The 14,615-nt window shown below is 36.2% G+C and overlaps 2 protein-coding genes across 2 annotated transcripts; one reads left to right on the top strand and one right to left on the bottom strand.

Annotated features, from left to right (window-relative positions):
• Nucleotides 1-2,268: 2,268 nt before the first annotated feature.
• On the bottom strand, nucleotides 2,269-3,266 carry LOC103449069 (protein GLUTAMINE DUMPER 5-like). Its single transcript, XM_008388342.4, has one exon. The coding sequence runs from the start codon at nucleotides 3,080-3,082 to the stop codon at nucleotides 2,495-2,497; it is 588 nt and encodes a 195-aa protein (XP_008386564.3). The 5' UTR covers nucleotides 3,083-3,266; the 3' UTR covers nucleotides 2,269-2,494.
• Nucleotides 3,267-10,906: 7,640 nt separating this feature from the next.
• On the top strand, nucleotides 10,907-14,177 carry LOC103423110 (uncharacterized protein At1g32220, chloroplastic-like). Its single transcript, XM_008361176.4, has 10 exons — nucleotides 10,907-11,138; nucleotides 11,633-11,750; nucleotides 11,934-12,022; nucleotides 12,338-12,393; nucleotides 12,483-12,538; nucleotides 12,791-12,884; nucleotides 12,970-13,049; nucleotides 13,197-13,239; nucleotides 13,471-13,562; nucleotides 13,655-14,177. Exons 1-10 carry the CDS (start codon nucleotides 11,083-11,085, stop codon nucleotides 13,826-13,828), a joined length of 858 nt encoding a protein of 285 aa, XP_008359398.3. The 5' UTR covers nucleotides 10,907-11,082; the 3' UTR covers nucleotides 13,829-14,177.
• Nucleotides 14,178-14,615: the final 438 nt, after the last annotated feature.

Below are 14,615 nucleotides of genomic sequence, written 5' to 3'. Positions count from 1 at the left end.
TTAAAAAAAATCCAAGTCGAGGGACGAATTTTGTATTCGGGTCGGGCCTAATGTGATTTCTTTCTAATAGCCCAATTGGGCTACTGGTTTTTATTTGTTGGTCCGGCCCTCTACCTACTTAATGGACCACACTCCAGTAAGAATATTGTACCTGCACGCCTACAGTTACAAATGTACACCTGACTTCTGTGAACTGTGTGAACTGTAATCTGTAATCACGATATCATGATTAATGAGGGGACGCGCCTTCGCGTGGCGCCGCGCCGGACAATTCAACGGCTCGTGCCCACGCGTAGCTTTCCAATGGACCCGAACCCAATCAGACACTTACGCGTGTATCTCTCTCATGCCTCCCAAGAATGTAGCCAAGTCTGACCTCAGCTTTCTCGTGCTCCAGTCTGAATGCCCCCATCCAACTTGTCAAACGCAGCCTTGCAGTCTTACTACAACATGCGTTCACTTAAGCACTTTTTCAGAAGAGACGTCAAATTCAAAAGATCGTTGAATTGATAATTTGATATATTATTAATATTTGTTTTTCTTCATCTGATATGTTAAAATTTATTGTTTTATTTATGTTTCTTTTAAACAAAAATAATAAAAATTAAGTTTTTGTTAGTTTAAAAATAATAAAATAATAATTAAATATGCTAACATTTAATGTAAGGCTAGTGGAATGTATTTGGAAATAGCAAAAACCATATTTAAAGGCAGTTTCAAATTTGACATCTCTTTGTCCATATCATCTTAACCTTTTTTCCATGTCAACTTTGACATCTTAGTTGAAGTAATTGGTACGTCGTTTGTTACAGTTATATGTCTATGTAACATTTTTGACATTTCATTTGGAGATGGTCTTAGAAGATTTCCATGTGAGTTGTGGAGTTCTTTTATGCGGTTATTGACCTTAGAAATTACAAAACTTACGTGGGGTGCAGGTCGAACAATTGATGAGTTTTGTAAATGCGGTTGTACCAACTTATGACCGAGCTTGGTCGAACGAGTAAAATGGATGTGGTGGTGTGGTGTAGAGCGCATTGATGACTTCTGCACTGAGCGACAACGACTGAGTAAGGAGCACTCTCGGCCTAGAGTTTTAGTATATGAAGACAAGGCTATTCAATTCACTACTAAGTTCAAGATTGTTTGCATTAGGTTCAGCAAGTTAGTATTTTTATCAGAGGTGTGAGAAAGTTTCACGTAGAGCAAGGTTTTGTGTAGCACATTTGCGTTTATGTGTTAAGTTGAATGACCCTCTCTATGCTGCAATTTTGTGATGATCAAGTCTGCTTAGTTGTAAAATTCTGATATATTCCAATTTCTAGGCATATTCTTTAAACATACTCAGATTTGTTCTCGCCCGAAACCTTATCACCATCAAGTCTCGTCGTCTTCAACTAAGACTCTGAATCTAGATAGATTATGCGATTAATTCAACCTTTATCCGGAAGCCAATCATGATCCTTAATATTTCTCTCATCCAACAACTTATAGTATATGGGCCAAGTCAAGCAAAATCGGGTCCAAACATTAACATGACCGAAAATGTGAATTTCAGGCCCAACATAAATACAAGGAATTCCTTCATGCCTAACATATGCATAAGGGTTAGTAGCGTGCAGAAGATTCCTTGAGGTTCAAGTAAACAAAAACTTTGATCCATGATTTTTCCAGGTTAGCACAGTTCGTTTTAACTATTTAGGTCGAACAAAGCCAACCTTAAAATTTCTAGGCATCGAATTAGAAGTTGGGAGGTGTACCATTTTTTCATTAATAACTTATGTAACGGGAATGTAATGTATCAGTATTTTTGATTATTTACAAAATATTATATGTGCATGATAGACTTGAGAAATCGGTGCTTAGATGTTCTAGTTGCACTCATTCTGAGAACTTCTTCATTTTTTGCTTTATTCCTTTTCCTATTATATATTTTTTTCTTTATACAACATTTTATACCAATTTCATTCCCATAATGTTTGAGTTAGTGGTATTCAAAGCGAAGATTTAAATAATATGGTTTCGATGGGTAACTAGTTTTGTTTTATGTTCCTAATTTTGTGCCATTGTTGCTCATGATATTTGAACTCAAGATGTCAAGATGAAACTCAACATCATTAGAACTTCTTGTGCTCCAAACCCATACCTTTCCTATGTTTGAAAAAATGCGTGGGGAAGAAAGGCAAAGAAAGATAAATGATCCTTCTTAATTAGTACAATACGCCACTAATTAAGAAATTAATATGGGAAGACAAGAACAAAAACCTCTAACATCAACTAGTTAATTATATTTTAATGTTAAATCTCATCAAAACTAATAAATCTCATCAAAAATTTACATTTTCGGATCAAAAACATAAAAATTCCCCAAAAACCCCACCAGAAAAAAGAAAAAACGACAACATAGGAGACCGAAAAAAGAAAGAACAAAGCACTCTTTCTCTCTCTCTCTCGTAAACATGCCAAAACTGAAACAGAGCAAGCTGAGTTGAGCTCACTGGTTTTCATGTTGGACTTCTTCTTGTAATCTCCTCGGCTGAGTCTCCGATTCATCGTCTCGGTTTCGAATATTTTCGGGTTCTTCGTGATCATGGGACCCCGTTTCCTCTTTCACTTTTTCAGAAATCTCCTCGTTCTCTCCGTCTTTACTCATGCCCTGACCGTCCACCACCTTCTCATCGCCGCCGCCGAAAGAAGCAGCTTTCGAGCAAACCGAAACCGGCGTGGCTAAGAAAGTGGGGTTCTCATTCCCCGCCATGATAACCAAAATCTTCTCCTCGAACACCTTCACTGGTTTATTCGACCTGTCGCCTTTCTCGTCGTCGCCGCTCTCCAAGTCACCCTCGCCGCCTTCTCTGTCCTCCAGCCGACTCGAAAGCTTCCAGTAAGAGCATGCCAGGATCAACAGAGCAAAAGCAATCAGACACAACATCGCCGCCAGGCCTCCGAAGAGGTAGGGCACCGGAGAATGCCACGGCGAGCGCTGCTGCTGCCCCATGGTTGTAGGAGTTGGCGGCAGTGATGATTCCAGTGGGGATTTCGTTGCCGGAATTGCAGTAGAGAAGGCAATTACAGTTCTCATATTTTTGTTTTTAATTGGAGTTTTGGAAATTAGGAAGGTTTTTGAGTAGATGTAAAGAAGGTGAGGAAATTTGAGCTAATGAAAACGGAGGTGGTGAGTTACGGTATTTATAGCGGAGGTAAAGTATGTGTTTCTACTCCTCCAATGGTGTCACGGATTAATGGCCTTTTTTGGTTGTGTGTACTTCACGGTTGGATCATGCCGATGGAGCATTAAGGGTTTATGGGTCTAAAAAATATTGGGAATTTTAACGAAAAACTCTTGGTACTTTTACTTTAATGAAAAATCACATTTTTACACTAAAAAATCAATCATGATACTATTCACTTTACCCTTTATTTTGCCCTTTGTTAAAACTCAAAGTTTTCAAGCATTTTTCATTAGTTTTCTTAAAAATATATGAACTAATGGTTCTTGGGGCCAAGATATGGATATATATTGGGTGGTGCTATCGATACTCTTTTTTACCTCTTACACAACATTCTTTATTTTCAGCTGTTGAACGGAATAAATTGAAGAAGATCCAAGGACATTTATTAACGTTTTCTTGTCATATTTAGTAGTAAAATATTTAAATTCATTAGATTGTGAGTTTAAATACTCTAAATTATTGATCAAAATAAAACTTTGCCATGATGTGTGGTTCAGATTCATTATCTAAAAATTGAATGCACAAGAGTCTGACGATGGAACAATACTATTAGATGACCATTTTAACCATTTTATTTATTTGGAAGTTTAAATTGTAACAATTTTATTAAGATATCCATCGATGTAAAGCTATATAATACTCGTTTTAGGTACTTTTAAATTGACTGAAAACAATTTTGGTGAATTGTTTTTGTGTTCCAAAAGCACTTTAAGTGTTTTCTACAAAAAAAACCAATTATATACTTCTTGCAGGAATCACTTCAAGCGTTTTTTTAGGATTCACTTCCATTTTTTCAAGGATTGGTTCCCAAAGCAGTTATTTTAAAAGTATTTTCAGTTATTTTAAAAGTAATTTCAAACGAGTCCAGTTACACCTTTTTAAAATTTAGAATAAAGCAACATATAGTAGTGCTCCAATATAATTAAGAAAAAAAGAATAAAATAGGTGGTGCCTATTGCTGAAGTAATCAACTTCTGTTGGCCAATAACCATTTTCATTGTATTTATTTTTGGTCACTATGTTGTCCAATGATTAAAATTGTCAATATTGTACTAAAATGGATTAGAATTTCTTAATTTGAAGAGATCAATTAACTTATTACCTTGATAAGAGTGGGGGTACCTGAAGAACATAATTCAACTAATAACAGTAATTTGTACTCGTTACTTTTGGAGATGTGGGGTGAGGAATATATACTTGTTATTCTAACCTACACTAATGATGTTTCTAGAACGGAATGTTTTGGGTGAATGATGTAACTAAACACTTTTTACTATTTCACATTGAATTCCATTACAAGGCAAAGTCTAACAAATACATTGTTTTAGCATATCAACTTACATGAAACGAATGCACCACTATCATTTACAATATTAAGTAGAAAAAATATTTACACATCTTTGTGTCGGTTGCTTAGGATGTCGTAATAATAATGCACTCGTACATCGTTCTTCTGCTTTAAGGTTTTGCTTCATGCTTGGGTCCATACCTGAAGCCACAGTAAAATCCCACTAAGTTAATTGGTCGGAAATTTAGATTGTGTGTATCCAATGATAATGACAACAATCATTGTATAAGGATAGAAAGGAATAGGCAATTGGTGGTTAAAGTGGCAGCAAAACTTGCATCACTTGCCCAGTGATCTCATTGATGGTGTGTCCAATTTCAAACTACCATAATTATTTATGTAGGAATCCCACTTCTCCACTTAAACATGCTTCTTGAATCTATGTAATCCACTTAAAAGAGATTTCAAGCACGATTAGGGCATATACTTTGTAAGGTCTTAATCATGTAGCTCTTGCTGATGTAGTGATATATTCCATGATCTAAACATTTTTTTGCTATCAATATCATAAATGATAGGCAAATAATGCTACACAGCCTTTAAAAAACAAAATAGATTTTGCCAGATTTTTTTGAGCTGGGTTTTGGTTGTGTAGGGAAGGAAAGCTAACTTTCGTTTTCCAAAAGCTGTATGAACTAAGAAATCCAGATTTAAAAAGCTGCCAATTGAATTTTCGTAGGGGGTTAACCAGAAAACACAAGAAAAGAGACAGAGATAGAAGTGTACGAAACATACTGCATGCATGGTTGATAGATGGAGAGAATAGAGAGATATGGGTGTATGAAATAGGTCGCATGCGAGTTTTAGTCGTAAAACTAGTTGGTAAGTGGTAGAATCGACACATGCTTTGTTGCTGAATACTAGAAATAAGATAGTTAACACTTGATTGAGGAAGTATAAATTGTAGATTTGGATTGACTTGATAGGATTAGCTGTCACTTAATACTAGGTCTAATGATATTTCTCATCACTTATAAGTGAGAGGTCTTATATTTGATTATCGTCAAGCTACATTATTGCTAGCCTATTGTAAGACATAGTCTACAATGAGATCAATCAGGTGGAGACTGTGACTACATAGGGGGAGTAGGGGCCAGGGAACATTGAGAAAATTATGTTGTGGGGGATCATGACTTTTTTGGTGCGTTGCCATTGTACGTAATATATCCCCCACCTCTGTCAGCATCAGCATGATCACACAGCCACCACTTTATGCTTTGCTTGCCACCACTTTATGCTTTGCTTGCTACCCTCTCCGGCCAGCAGGTCCCATTGCCTCCGGCACTTGGCCCTGCGTTTTCCCACCCTATATATCTCTATCTGTATATGTATTTCAACACTTTATGTGTAATTGAAAAGGTCTCAAGTTCGAAAACCTCAGGGAAAAACCCGCATGCGGATGCTTTATACATAAGACTAGTAATCGTACGTAATTGTTGCAATTTTCTCTAGACGATGATCGAAATGTTTTTCCTTTTTCTTTTCTGTTACAGCACACGAGTTCCTCATATACAGTGAGGGATCAAAGATGAGTAAGATGAGTTCATTATTTATTTGGTTCGTCCTAGGAAGGCATGCATGCTGCATGATGTTGTAACTAGCTAGATAGGGTTTTATCATCTTTAAGCATCTTTCATGACTCACGAGTTCATCTGTGTGTTTATTAATAGTTCTTTTTACAAATGAATGCTGTCAATGATAATGGATCCTTTACACACATGACAAAAAGATATGTGGCTAGAAGTCAGACAAGTAGAGAAAAGGGAAATTACTTTGTGTATGTATATTTTGGTTTATGGGGAATTAATCATAAATCTAATTGTTTTGTGTTCGACAAAAAAAAAAAATTGTTTTGTGTCATACAGACATTTAAACCGGCCCTGATATTACAGATCCTCCAAAATAAAAGAAATGGATTAAAGAACATTTTGGTTACCGTGTTTGTGTTTAAGATCGATTTTGATCACTGTGTTTTATTTTCTGCAAATTTGGTTGCTATTTTATTATTTATAAGTTAGCAATCCTAGTCCTTTTGTCAGTTAGACGTTAAAAATATTAACAGAAGGGCTATGCGATTGCTAACTTATGGAAACATATATTGTCACGCCTCGATTCCGACATACGTCGAGGATCGACACGTGACAAGGGAAAATAACATTCGTTGAATATGATTTTTTGGCTTAAAATTCCTTCAAAATTGTGTGAAGATGGTAGATGGATGGGGAGTAATGGAAGAGGAGGCAGGTGTGGGATGGTTGAAGATCACCTGGAAATATGGTGGAAATGGCCGGAATTAGAACCGGGTCGAAGGTGTTGTCGTGGCGTACGGTCAACGGAAATGGAAGGGAAAATCCCTCTTTTTTTTTTTTTGATTGGCTGCATCATCAAATCTATTGTCATCTCACCCTGACCCATGCGAGCCTCACACGATCGAACTACTTGATTAACAACATAAGGTCTCAAAAAAGGTGAGGAACGTTGATGATCGACATGTGACATATATTGATCAAAATCAATTTGAGAGATAAATACAGTGATCAGAATTATACAAGTTTCATAATAGTTAGAAATCAAAATGTGATGGTTAATAAAAAATTGTAAGTCATGATCTCAAACCAAAATGCATGGTTGTTTTTTTGGTCAATCAAAATATGCATGGTTTAATTGCAAAATTTACGAACGAAAATGGGACATGCATAGAACGCAAACTTAATAGGGAAGTTAACTTTATTCTTTCCCTGTTTTCTGACATTTGGTACCCAAATTACTGCTTGAATATGAACTTTATCAACATAAGCACGACATGTACCAAAGTGTTTTATGTTAATCAACGCTTTTAAGTATTTAACAAGGAATATTCTTTCTCCTTTTTGTGCTGTGGCATGGATTCCATATTCTACATTAATTGTAGTTTAATTTCGTGCATATAAGCCTAAACCATTACTAAATATTAATTAGCCTTTAAACACGATTTGAGACCATTTTTACTTCATCCCGTCAAATATATATTCCCTTTCTGTCGCTGAAAGCCACTTAGGAGATATATATATCGCCACAGTTAACTTTTGTATCACCTTTCTTTTCATCACAAAACTCAAACAGATAATTAAGCAGATCCATTCAGCTTTTGTACTTAACCTTCCTGTTTAACCACTTAATTAGTTTTTTTTCATTTGTACCTAGAAAACTATTACCGGAAAGGATCATATCTTTTCATCAAAAAGCCTTTGCAGACTTGCGCGCGCACACAGATATATATATATAAAAAATTCAGATTGACATCCCCAACTCTGAGTGCAGTACCAATTAGGGTTTCTGCCCAGCCACTTTATTTTTAAAAAGTAATTAATTGGTAAGTGATGATAGTTCTATAATGAATTAAACTTCATATAGCTAAAACTAAAAGAGGAGAATAATATCGTATCGATTTAATTAAAATACATATGCAGGGATTGCCCCAACGATGTGAAATATATTATTATTATAGTAATAATCTATTGGATAGTACAGTACTTGTAAGGGATACATTGGATAGGATGCATGATGATTAAGCCAATTTTTTTTTCATATTTAACAAAAGGTTAGCGTCCAACCTAATCTAATTAAGAGAAAGAAAGAAACCATGGTGAGGTTTTAGTGTTGGAATCTTCTGCCAACATAGAAAATAAGGAGAAAGACGCACTTGTTCCCACTACCTGAGTGGTTTTGTGACGTACTTATCCTTTTAATATATGATTCTCCTTTTGATTTAGACAAGGGAACTAGCACTAGCTCATACATCAGTGGTCACATACTGCATTGCACCAAATCACACACACACACACACATATATGTATTGTATTACTTTCTGAGAAATATAAGTGTTTGCTCAAAGAAAAAAAAAATAATGAGACGATTGTTTCTACAATACTAAGGAGTGACATGCCTGGTGTAGAAATATTAGTTCCATTTCAGGTATGTTTTTCTTTAGTATTTTGGGGGGATTCTTAGCTATTCCCGATTGTAATCTATACCCTTGTATCTATCTCTCTCAAAACATGCACCATGAGAGTTGCAACTATTACAAAGCAAGTTCTCTCATGTACCTAAGCATATACATACATTGGACAAAAACCAAATCTTAAATTGGGGCAGTGAGTTCTGCAACATCCTGGATGCAGCATATATTCTCACACTTTTAAAAGTTGTATTTCTCAGGTATATTGGGAATTAAGTTAGTTTTATGTCATTTTCGTAGAGCAATTTAGTAGATATTTGCTTCAGAAGTAAAGGCTACTGCTAGGGCGGACTCGAGTCGTTTTCTTAGTTTATGCGCATACAAACTTTGGCTAATATTCGGATAATGTCTCTTTTTTTTTTCTTTTTTTTTTCTCATAGTGCTACTGCATATTTGCATATCTGCATCCATGCATGGTGTGAAAATTTGATGGATTCAAAATTCCAAAGTTCTGTTTCCTATTATTTATTCCAAATTATGATTCTAATCAGATGTTCAATTCCACTGTGTTGGCCTTTGGCATTCACAAAAGATCAGGGTTTGCAGGATGTTCTTTTTCTTCCTTTTTCACTCACAACGCAAAAGAGTCAACGTGCACAGTGGAGGCCACTGGACAGATTCATTTTTTTGGAATGGATTCATGGATGCCAATGCCAGTAGAACAAATTGGATTAGAGATATATATGTAGAGGAATATATCAAATCTGGTTTCTTCGTAACTATTACGATCTGAGTGATTTGGACTAAGATTTTTATCAGATCCTTCTGATTTGACACTGCTTAGTGACTTGTTTATGCTACTAAAACGCGATACTGTCTATTGAATGCCTCTTTTAATAAAGTGTTCAATTTTTGAGATTTGGTTACAAGAGCTTGGCTTATCTGCACATTATTTTTTAAGAGTAAACCGTTGAGCTTTAACTAAATTATCAGTTAGTTAAATCTTAACCTTTCGCTCTGAAGTAAATGTGCCGAGAAGAACTTCCATTGGTTACAATATAAGTACTTAATAGAAAGGTTCACCTCCATAATCTTTGTTGCAATCAAATGCAGGAACTGAAAACAATAAGAATTAATTTGGCTCCTCAATGGACAGATTCGATAAAAGCACTATGAGTCGTCTATTTATTTGCCACAGTTGACTGACTAAACAACTTTAGTTTTTGTTTGAACCATACTTGATCAATCCCGAAACTACCGAGCACCGGTTAATGTTATACCGTCAATGATCCAGAAGAGTTTCCTTCTAACCAGGAGGCCAATCACAGCGCGACACTTGTCGACATTAGAAGCCAATCATATCGCGACACGTGTAACATCAGAAGCCAATCACAACACAACACGTGTCAATGTCAGAACAAAGCTAGAAACTCTCTTCTATAAAAGGAGATCATTCTCTCACAATTTCCTAATGTCATTTGTACTAAATCATTCACTAGTACTCACAAAAGGAGAGCTTGAACCTATGTACTTGTGTAAACCCTTCACAATTAATGAGAACTCCTCTACTTCGTAGACGTAGCTAATCTGGGTGAACCATGTACATCTTGTGTTTACTTCCCAGTCTCTATCCATTTACATATTTATCCACACTAGTGATCGGAGTAATCTAGCAAATGTCACAAACTTAACACTTTCTATTGTATCCAAGTTCTCGCTGTTGTATCAAAGTGTTTATGATATAAACAATTCCAACTATAAACACAAAGGAACTCCTCCTCAGACTTAAGGAGCCATACTCCTCTCAAAACAATATTGGGCTCAAAATTTCAGCCCGTCTCAGCTTGGCTCAAAATCCAGGCCAGTGTATACTAAGCAACAAGGTTTTCAAGGCCAGAAAATGAGAATCCAAAGAAAATTGGGCCAGTTTACTAACCAAGAAGGTCTTGGGCCAGAAGAACTTAGGTAGATCCATCTTGAAAAGTAGCCCATCTATGCAGACATTGGTTGATTGAAATCAAAGTTACGAGTGTGAAACTACAGGGAGACTAAGGTGCTTTGTTTATGAGATTGTACAATTGCGAGTTGTGGTTCGAGAAGTCGAATTTAGGTTAGACCAAGTGGTCACATGCAGTGTATCCGTTCTCTTACACTTCTAAATTCTAGTAAATAAATCAGAGTAGTTTAATTAAAAGATAATATCAAAGAGAATACATTTATGAATAAAATTTACAAATCAAATGATATTACAGTAATAAAGAAGGAACCGTTGAATTGAAAAAAAAAAAACCATATTCGCGCCGCGTGAAAGTGAAACACAAAGTTTGAGGTGTGAGCGTGTACACGTTGCGTTTTCCCTGAGGCCTTGCACGAACCACTTGTCTCCACAGTTGCGCGCCATCTGTTCTCTCTTTCTTTAAACCAAACTTGTTGTCTGTAAAAGAAGAAGCTACAGACTTTCCGGTTACTTGCGCTCCGGGCATTCTCCGAGAAAGCAAATTGAAGAACCAAAATTCAAGAAACCCTAGAAAAAGGGGACTGTGTGTAACCGCGAATTCGAAAAAATGAGGACGGTCGTCTCGCGGTTGATCCATACAAGATCATCACTTCCCAGGCTCTTGTAAGTTTTTTATTTCAATTTTTTTTTATTATATAAAATTGGAATTAATACTCAATTTGTATACCTGCACTCAGTGCACTGCTAATTTATGGTTTTGAATGTGTTTGTGGTTCTTTTTTGGTATTGAATCTATTGGTGCTGTTGTTTATCGAATTATTATGCAGTGAGTGTTTCGCTGTCGAGAAAGCGTGGGAATTGGGAAACTAATGCAAAAACCTTAAATTTACTAATTGGGATCTTAGACTATTAGGTTTTTTTTAATTTTTTTTATTGTTTTTAATTTTTTTTTATAGTTCTGTATTTGGGGTTCTATACGAAATTTGATCATCTGGGTTCATGGATATTTTTATTTCGGTTTTCGGATTATTTGTGCTGCTATGGGTTGTTCTACATTGTTGAATTTGTGGTTGAATTTATGGTTGAAAAATGAATAAAATAAAGATAGTTAAGAGGAGAATTGGGTTTTCCTTACTTCCTGATTTCTGTAAATTCAGTGTATCGGATGCACCGAAGAATGGTAGGTATCTGACAACAGACTCTGATAAGGTTGATGAACCCTTCAAAGTTGAGGAAGCAGAGACTGTAAACACTCCCCCTCCGCCAACTGAGAAGGTACTATCTTGTTTCAAAAGCATTGAAAGTTTGAAACTGTTATTTTGTGATATAATTTTATTGTCTTCTCTATGCTATAGTGTCAGCCGAACCCACCTAATGGGAAAAGGCTTTGTTGTATTTTTATTTTTTATCTCTATGCTATAGTGTTGTGTTTGTTGACTTCTAAGCTTCTTAATACAGTTGCTTGTCTTGGGTGGAAATGGATTTGTTGGCTCACATGTTTGTAGAGAAGCATTGGACCGGGGCTTGTCTGTCGCCAGCCTTAGCAGGTATAACTCGTCTTTATGTATTTGGTGGTTGGTATCTGCATGCTGGTGTTAAGTTGATGGCAATGAATTGTTCATTAGTGTTGATCAGTTTAGGCCTGTACCCATCTCAATGCTTGTATGCTATATAAGAACACAGTACTATCAGACACTGAAGTAATTGTTTCCAACTCGAAGATCATTTTACCTAATTCTTTTGCATACACGATAAGGAAAACTTTATACATCGATGATTGTATCACCTTTTATTTGATTTTTTTTGTTGATTCGATATTGGAACCTCACTTCTAGTGCTATCTCATTTTTTTTCTTTCTCAGGTCTGGTAGGTCAAAATTACATGATTCATGGGCCGACAGTATGACCTGGCATCAAGGTTTACTTTCTTGCAATAATATTTTATTGACGACCCGTAATTTCTTTTTTTTAATGTAGGACACCCTTTAAAAGTATTTCCATTTTCAGGAAACCTTCTATCGCCTGAGTCATGGAAGGATGCCCTTGATGGTGTCACGTCTGTGGTATGAAGTCCCATAATGCTCCGTTTAACCTTATTCCCATCTGCCAATACGTAGTAAAGACACATGCACACACTGACATATTCTCTAACCATGTGATATATTGTCCTTCCACTCCCCCCTTCTTCAAATTTTGGTTCAGAATGTGCTTATTGTATAGAATGAAAACTGTCTATCCCTTTGTTCTTCATGCTTAGCTTTCATTTAATGGATCAGATGTTTGGTTCCTTTTCCTAATATGGTTTCTTGTCCTAGATATCCTGTGTTGGTGGGTTTGGCTCCAATTCTTACATGTATAAGATTAATGGGACTGCTAACATCAATGCAATTAGAGCTGCCGCTGAACAAGGTATATATACATATATATGTTTTATTTTTCTTGTATCGGGCTACTTCTTTGGCTTACTTGTTAAACAATTGGCGTTGATCCGCAGGTGTGAAAAGATTTGTTTATATCTCTGCTGCTGATTTTGGCTTGGCAAATTACTTATTGCGGGGATATTATGAGGGAAAGGTACCATGCTTTGTTTGAGTTTACTTGTAGGTTGGTCGCTAGTTTTTAGTGGCTGCTGGAAGAATTAGCATAATGAGTCTGCTTGTAATGCTTAGCATGTCTAATCTTATCTGACACAAAATCCTTTGCTGTATCTTGTCAACCTAGAGAGCTGCAGAGACAGAGCTACTAACCAAATTCCCTTATGGAGGTGAGGTTTCTTACTCTTTCATCATTTTTTCGAGTGATAGCTAAGATCTGAGAATTTGTTTATCCATCGGTTACATCTTGTCTCATTAATTTCAATCAATATCTTCTTAAAACATTAAGTTACTACTTTTCTTGAAACCAAGCATGTGACACTGAAGCATTAGTTATATGGCTTATGTTTCTTACAATATTGGACACTTCTATTGTATAACACTGCAAATGCCATTTTCAGGAATGATTTTGAGGCCTGGATTTATTTATGGGACTCGAAGCGTTGGCAGCGTAAAGTTACCTCTCGGTGTAATTGGTTATCCACTTGAGATGGTATAGTTGTAGTTCTTCATATATTCTGCATTTAGTCCTCCACTTGAGAAAAAGATACATCATCTGATTTATATTCAAACATATGACTGCAGCTATTTCAATATACAAGACCTCTGAGCCAGCTTCCGCTTGTTGGGCCTCTCTTTACTCCTCCAGTGAATGTCACCTCCGTGGCAAATGTTGCCGTTACAGCAGCTACTGATCCTGTCTTCCCTCCTGGGATCGTAGATGTCCAAGGGATCCAGCGTTATACCCAGAAGAAGTAGACGCGTAGTGCCCCCTTCATTTTTTTTGGTTCGTCAGTGCAGACTGCAGAGTGTGATGTAAAGGTGTCTAAGTCTTTTTCGTGAAGATCCTGGTTTTTCTCTGTTAACCGGAATCTTGATACGAAGATTACATCGGGGGTTTTTTTTAATAACGTGTGAAAAGTAGAGATTTACTTGTTCAATAATTTCTTCCCCAGCTGAACATGTTAAAAGTTTGGCTGGAAGAGGGTGGCCGCTACTTTTCATTCACTTGATTTATCAGTGTGTATCTTGGTCCCTTGCAACCTGGGATTAATAGCAAAGTCCGATCCTCAGATTTTTATAGAATTGGTATTAGTACCTCAAAATATTCATCTGTGTTGCTTCTCTTATTTGGGTGACATAAGAGCTCGTGTTTTTGTTTGGAAGTGTTTTTAAAATAATTAACAAAAGCTTATTAGTTGCAAGCACACTTGGATTTTTATTCAAAAGATTGATGCACTTCTTGTTTGAGACTTTCTACGTGGGACTGCAAGCAGCATTTGCTTGTAAGCGCTTTTGTTATAAACACGTTGAAATTCTCATTAAAAGTTTAAATGCTTCCTAAAAGAGCACTTGGGAGTTGAAGATGCTAGATGATGGTTTTTTTTCAAATAAACAATTTTACTACTCAAACACTATGTTGTCAAACGTAGTTAAAAGCCTTTTAGTTGATAGAAAACACTTTTAGCTTTCAGAAGTTGTGACAAATATGTCCTAAAACCGTTCTTTAGAAAGATTGCTGAAATAATAGCATCAGCTGATGAAC

Source organism: Malus domestica, chromosome 08, assembly GCF_042453785.1.
Source record: "Malus domestica chromosome 08, GDT2T_hap1".
In the NCBI taxonomy this organism is placed as follows: domain Eukaryota; kingdom Viridiplantae; phylum Streptophyta; class Magnoliopsida; order Rosales; family Rosaceae; genus Malus; species Malus domestica.
The sequence above is the reverse complement of the archived record's forward strand: the minus strand, read 5'-3'. Positions and strand labels throughout refer to the sequence as shown.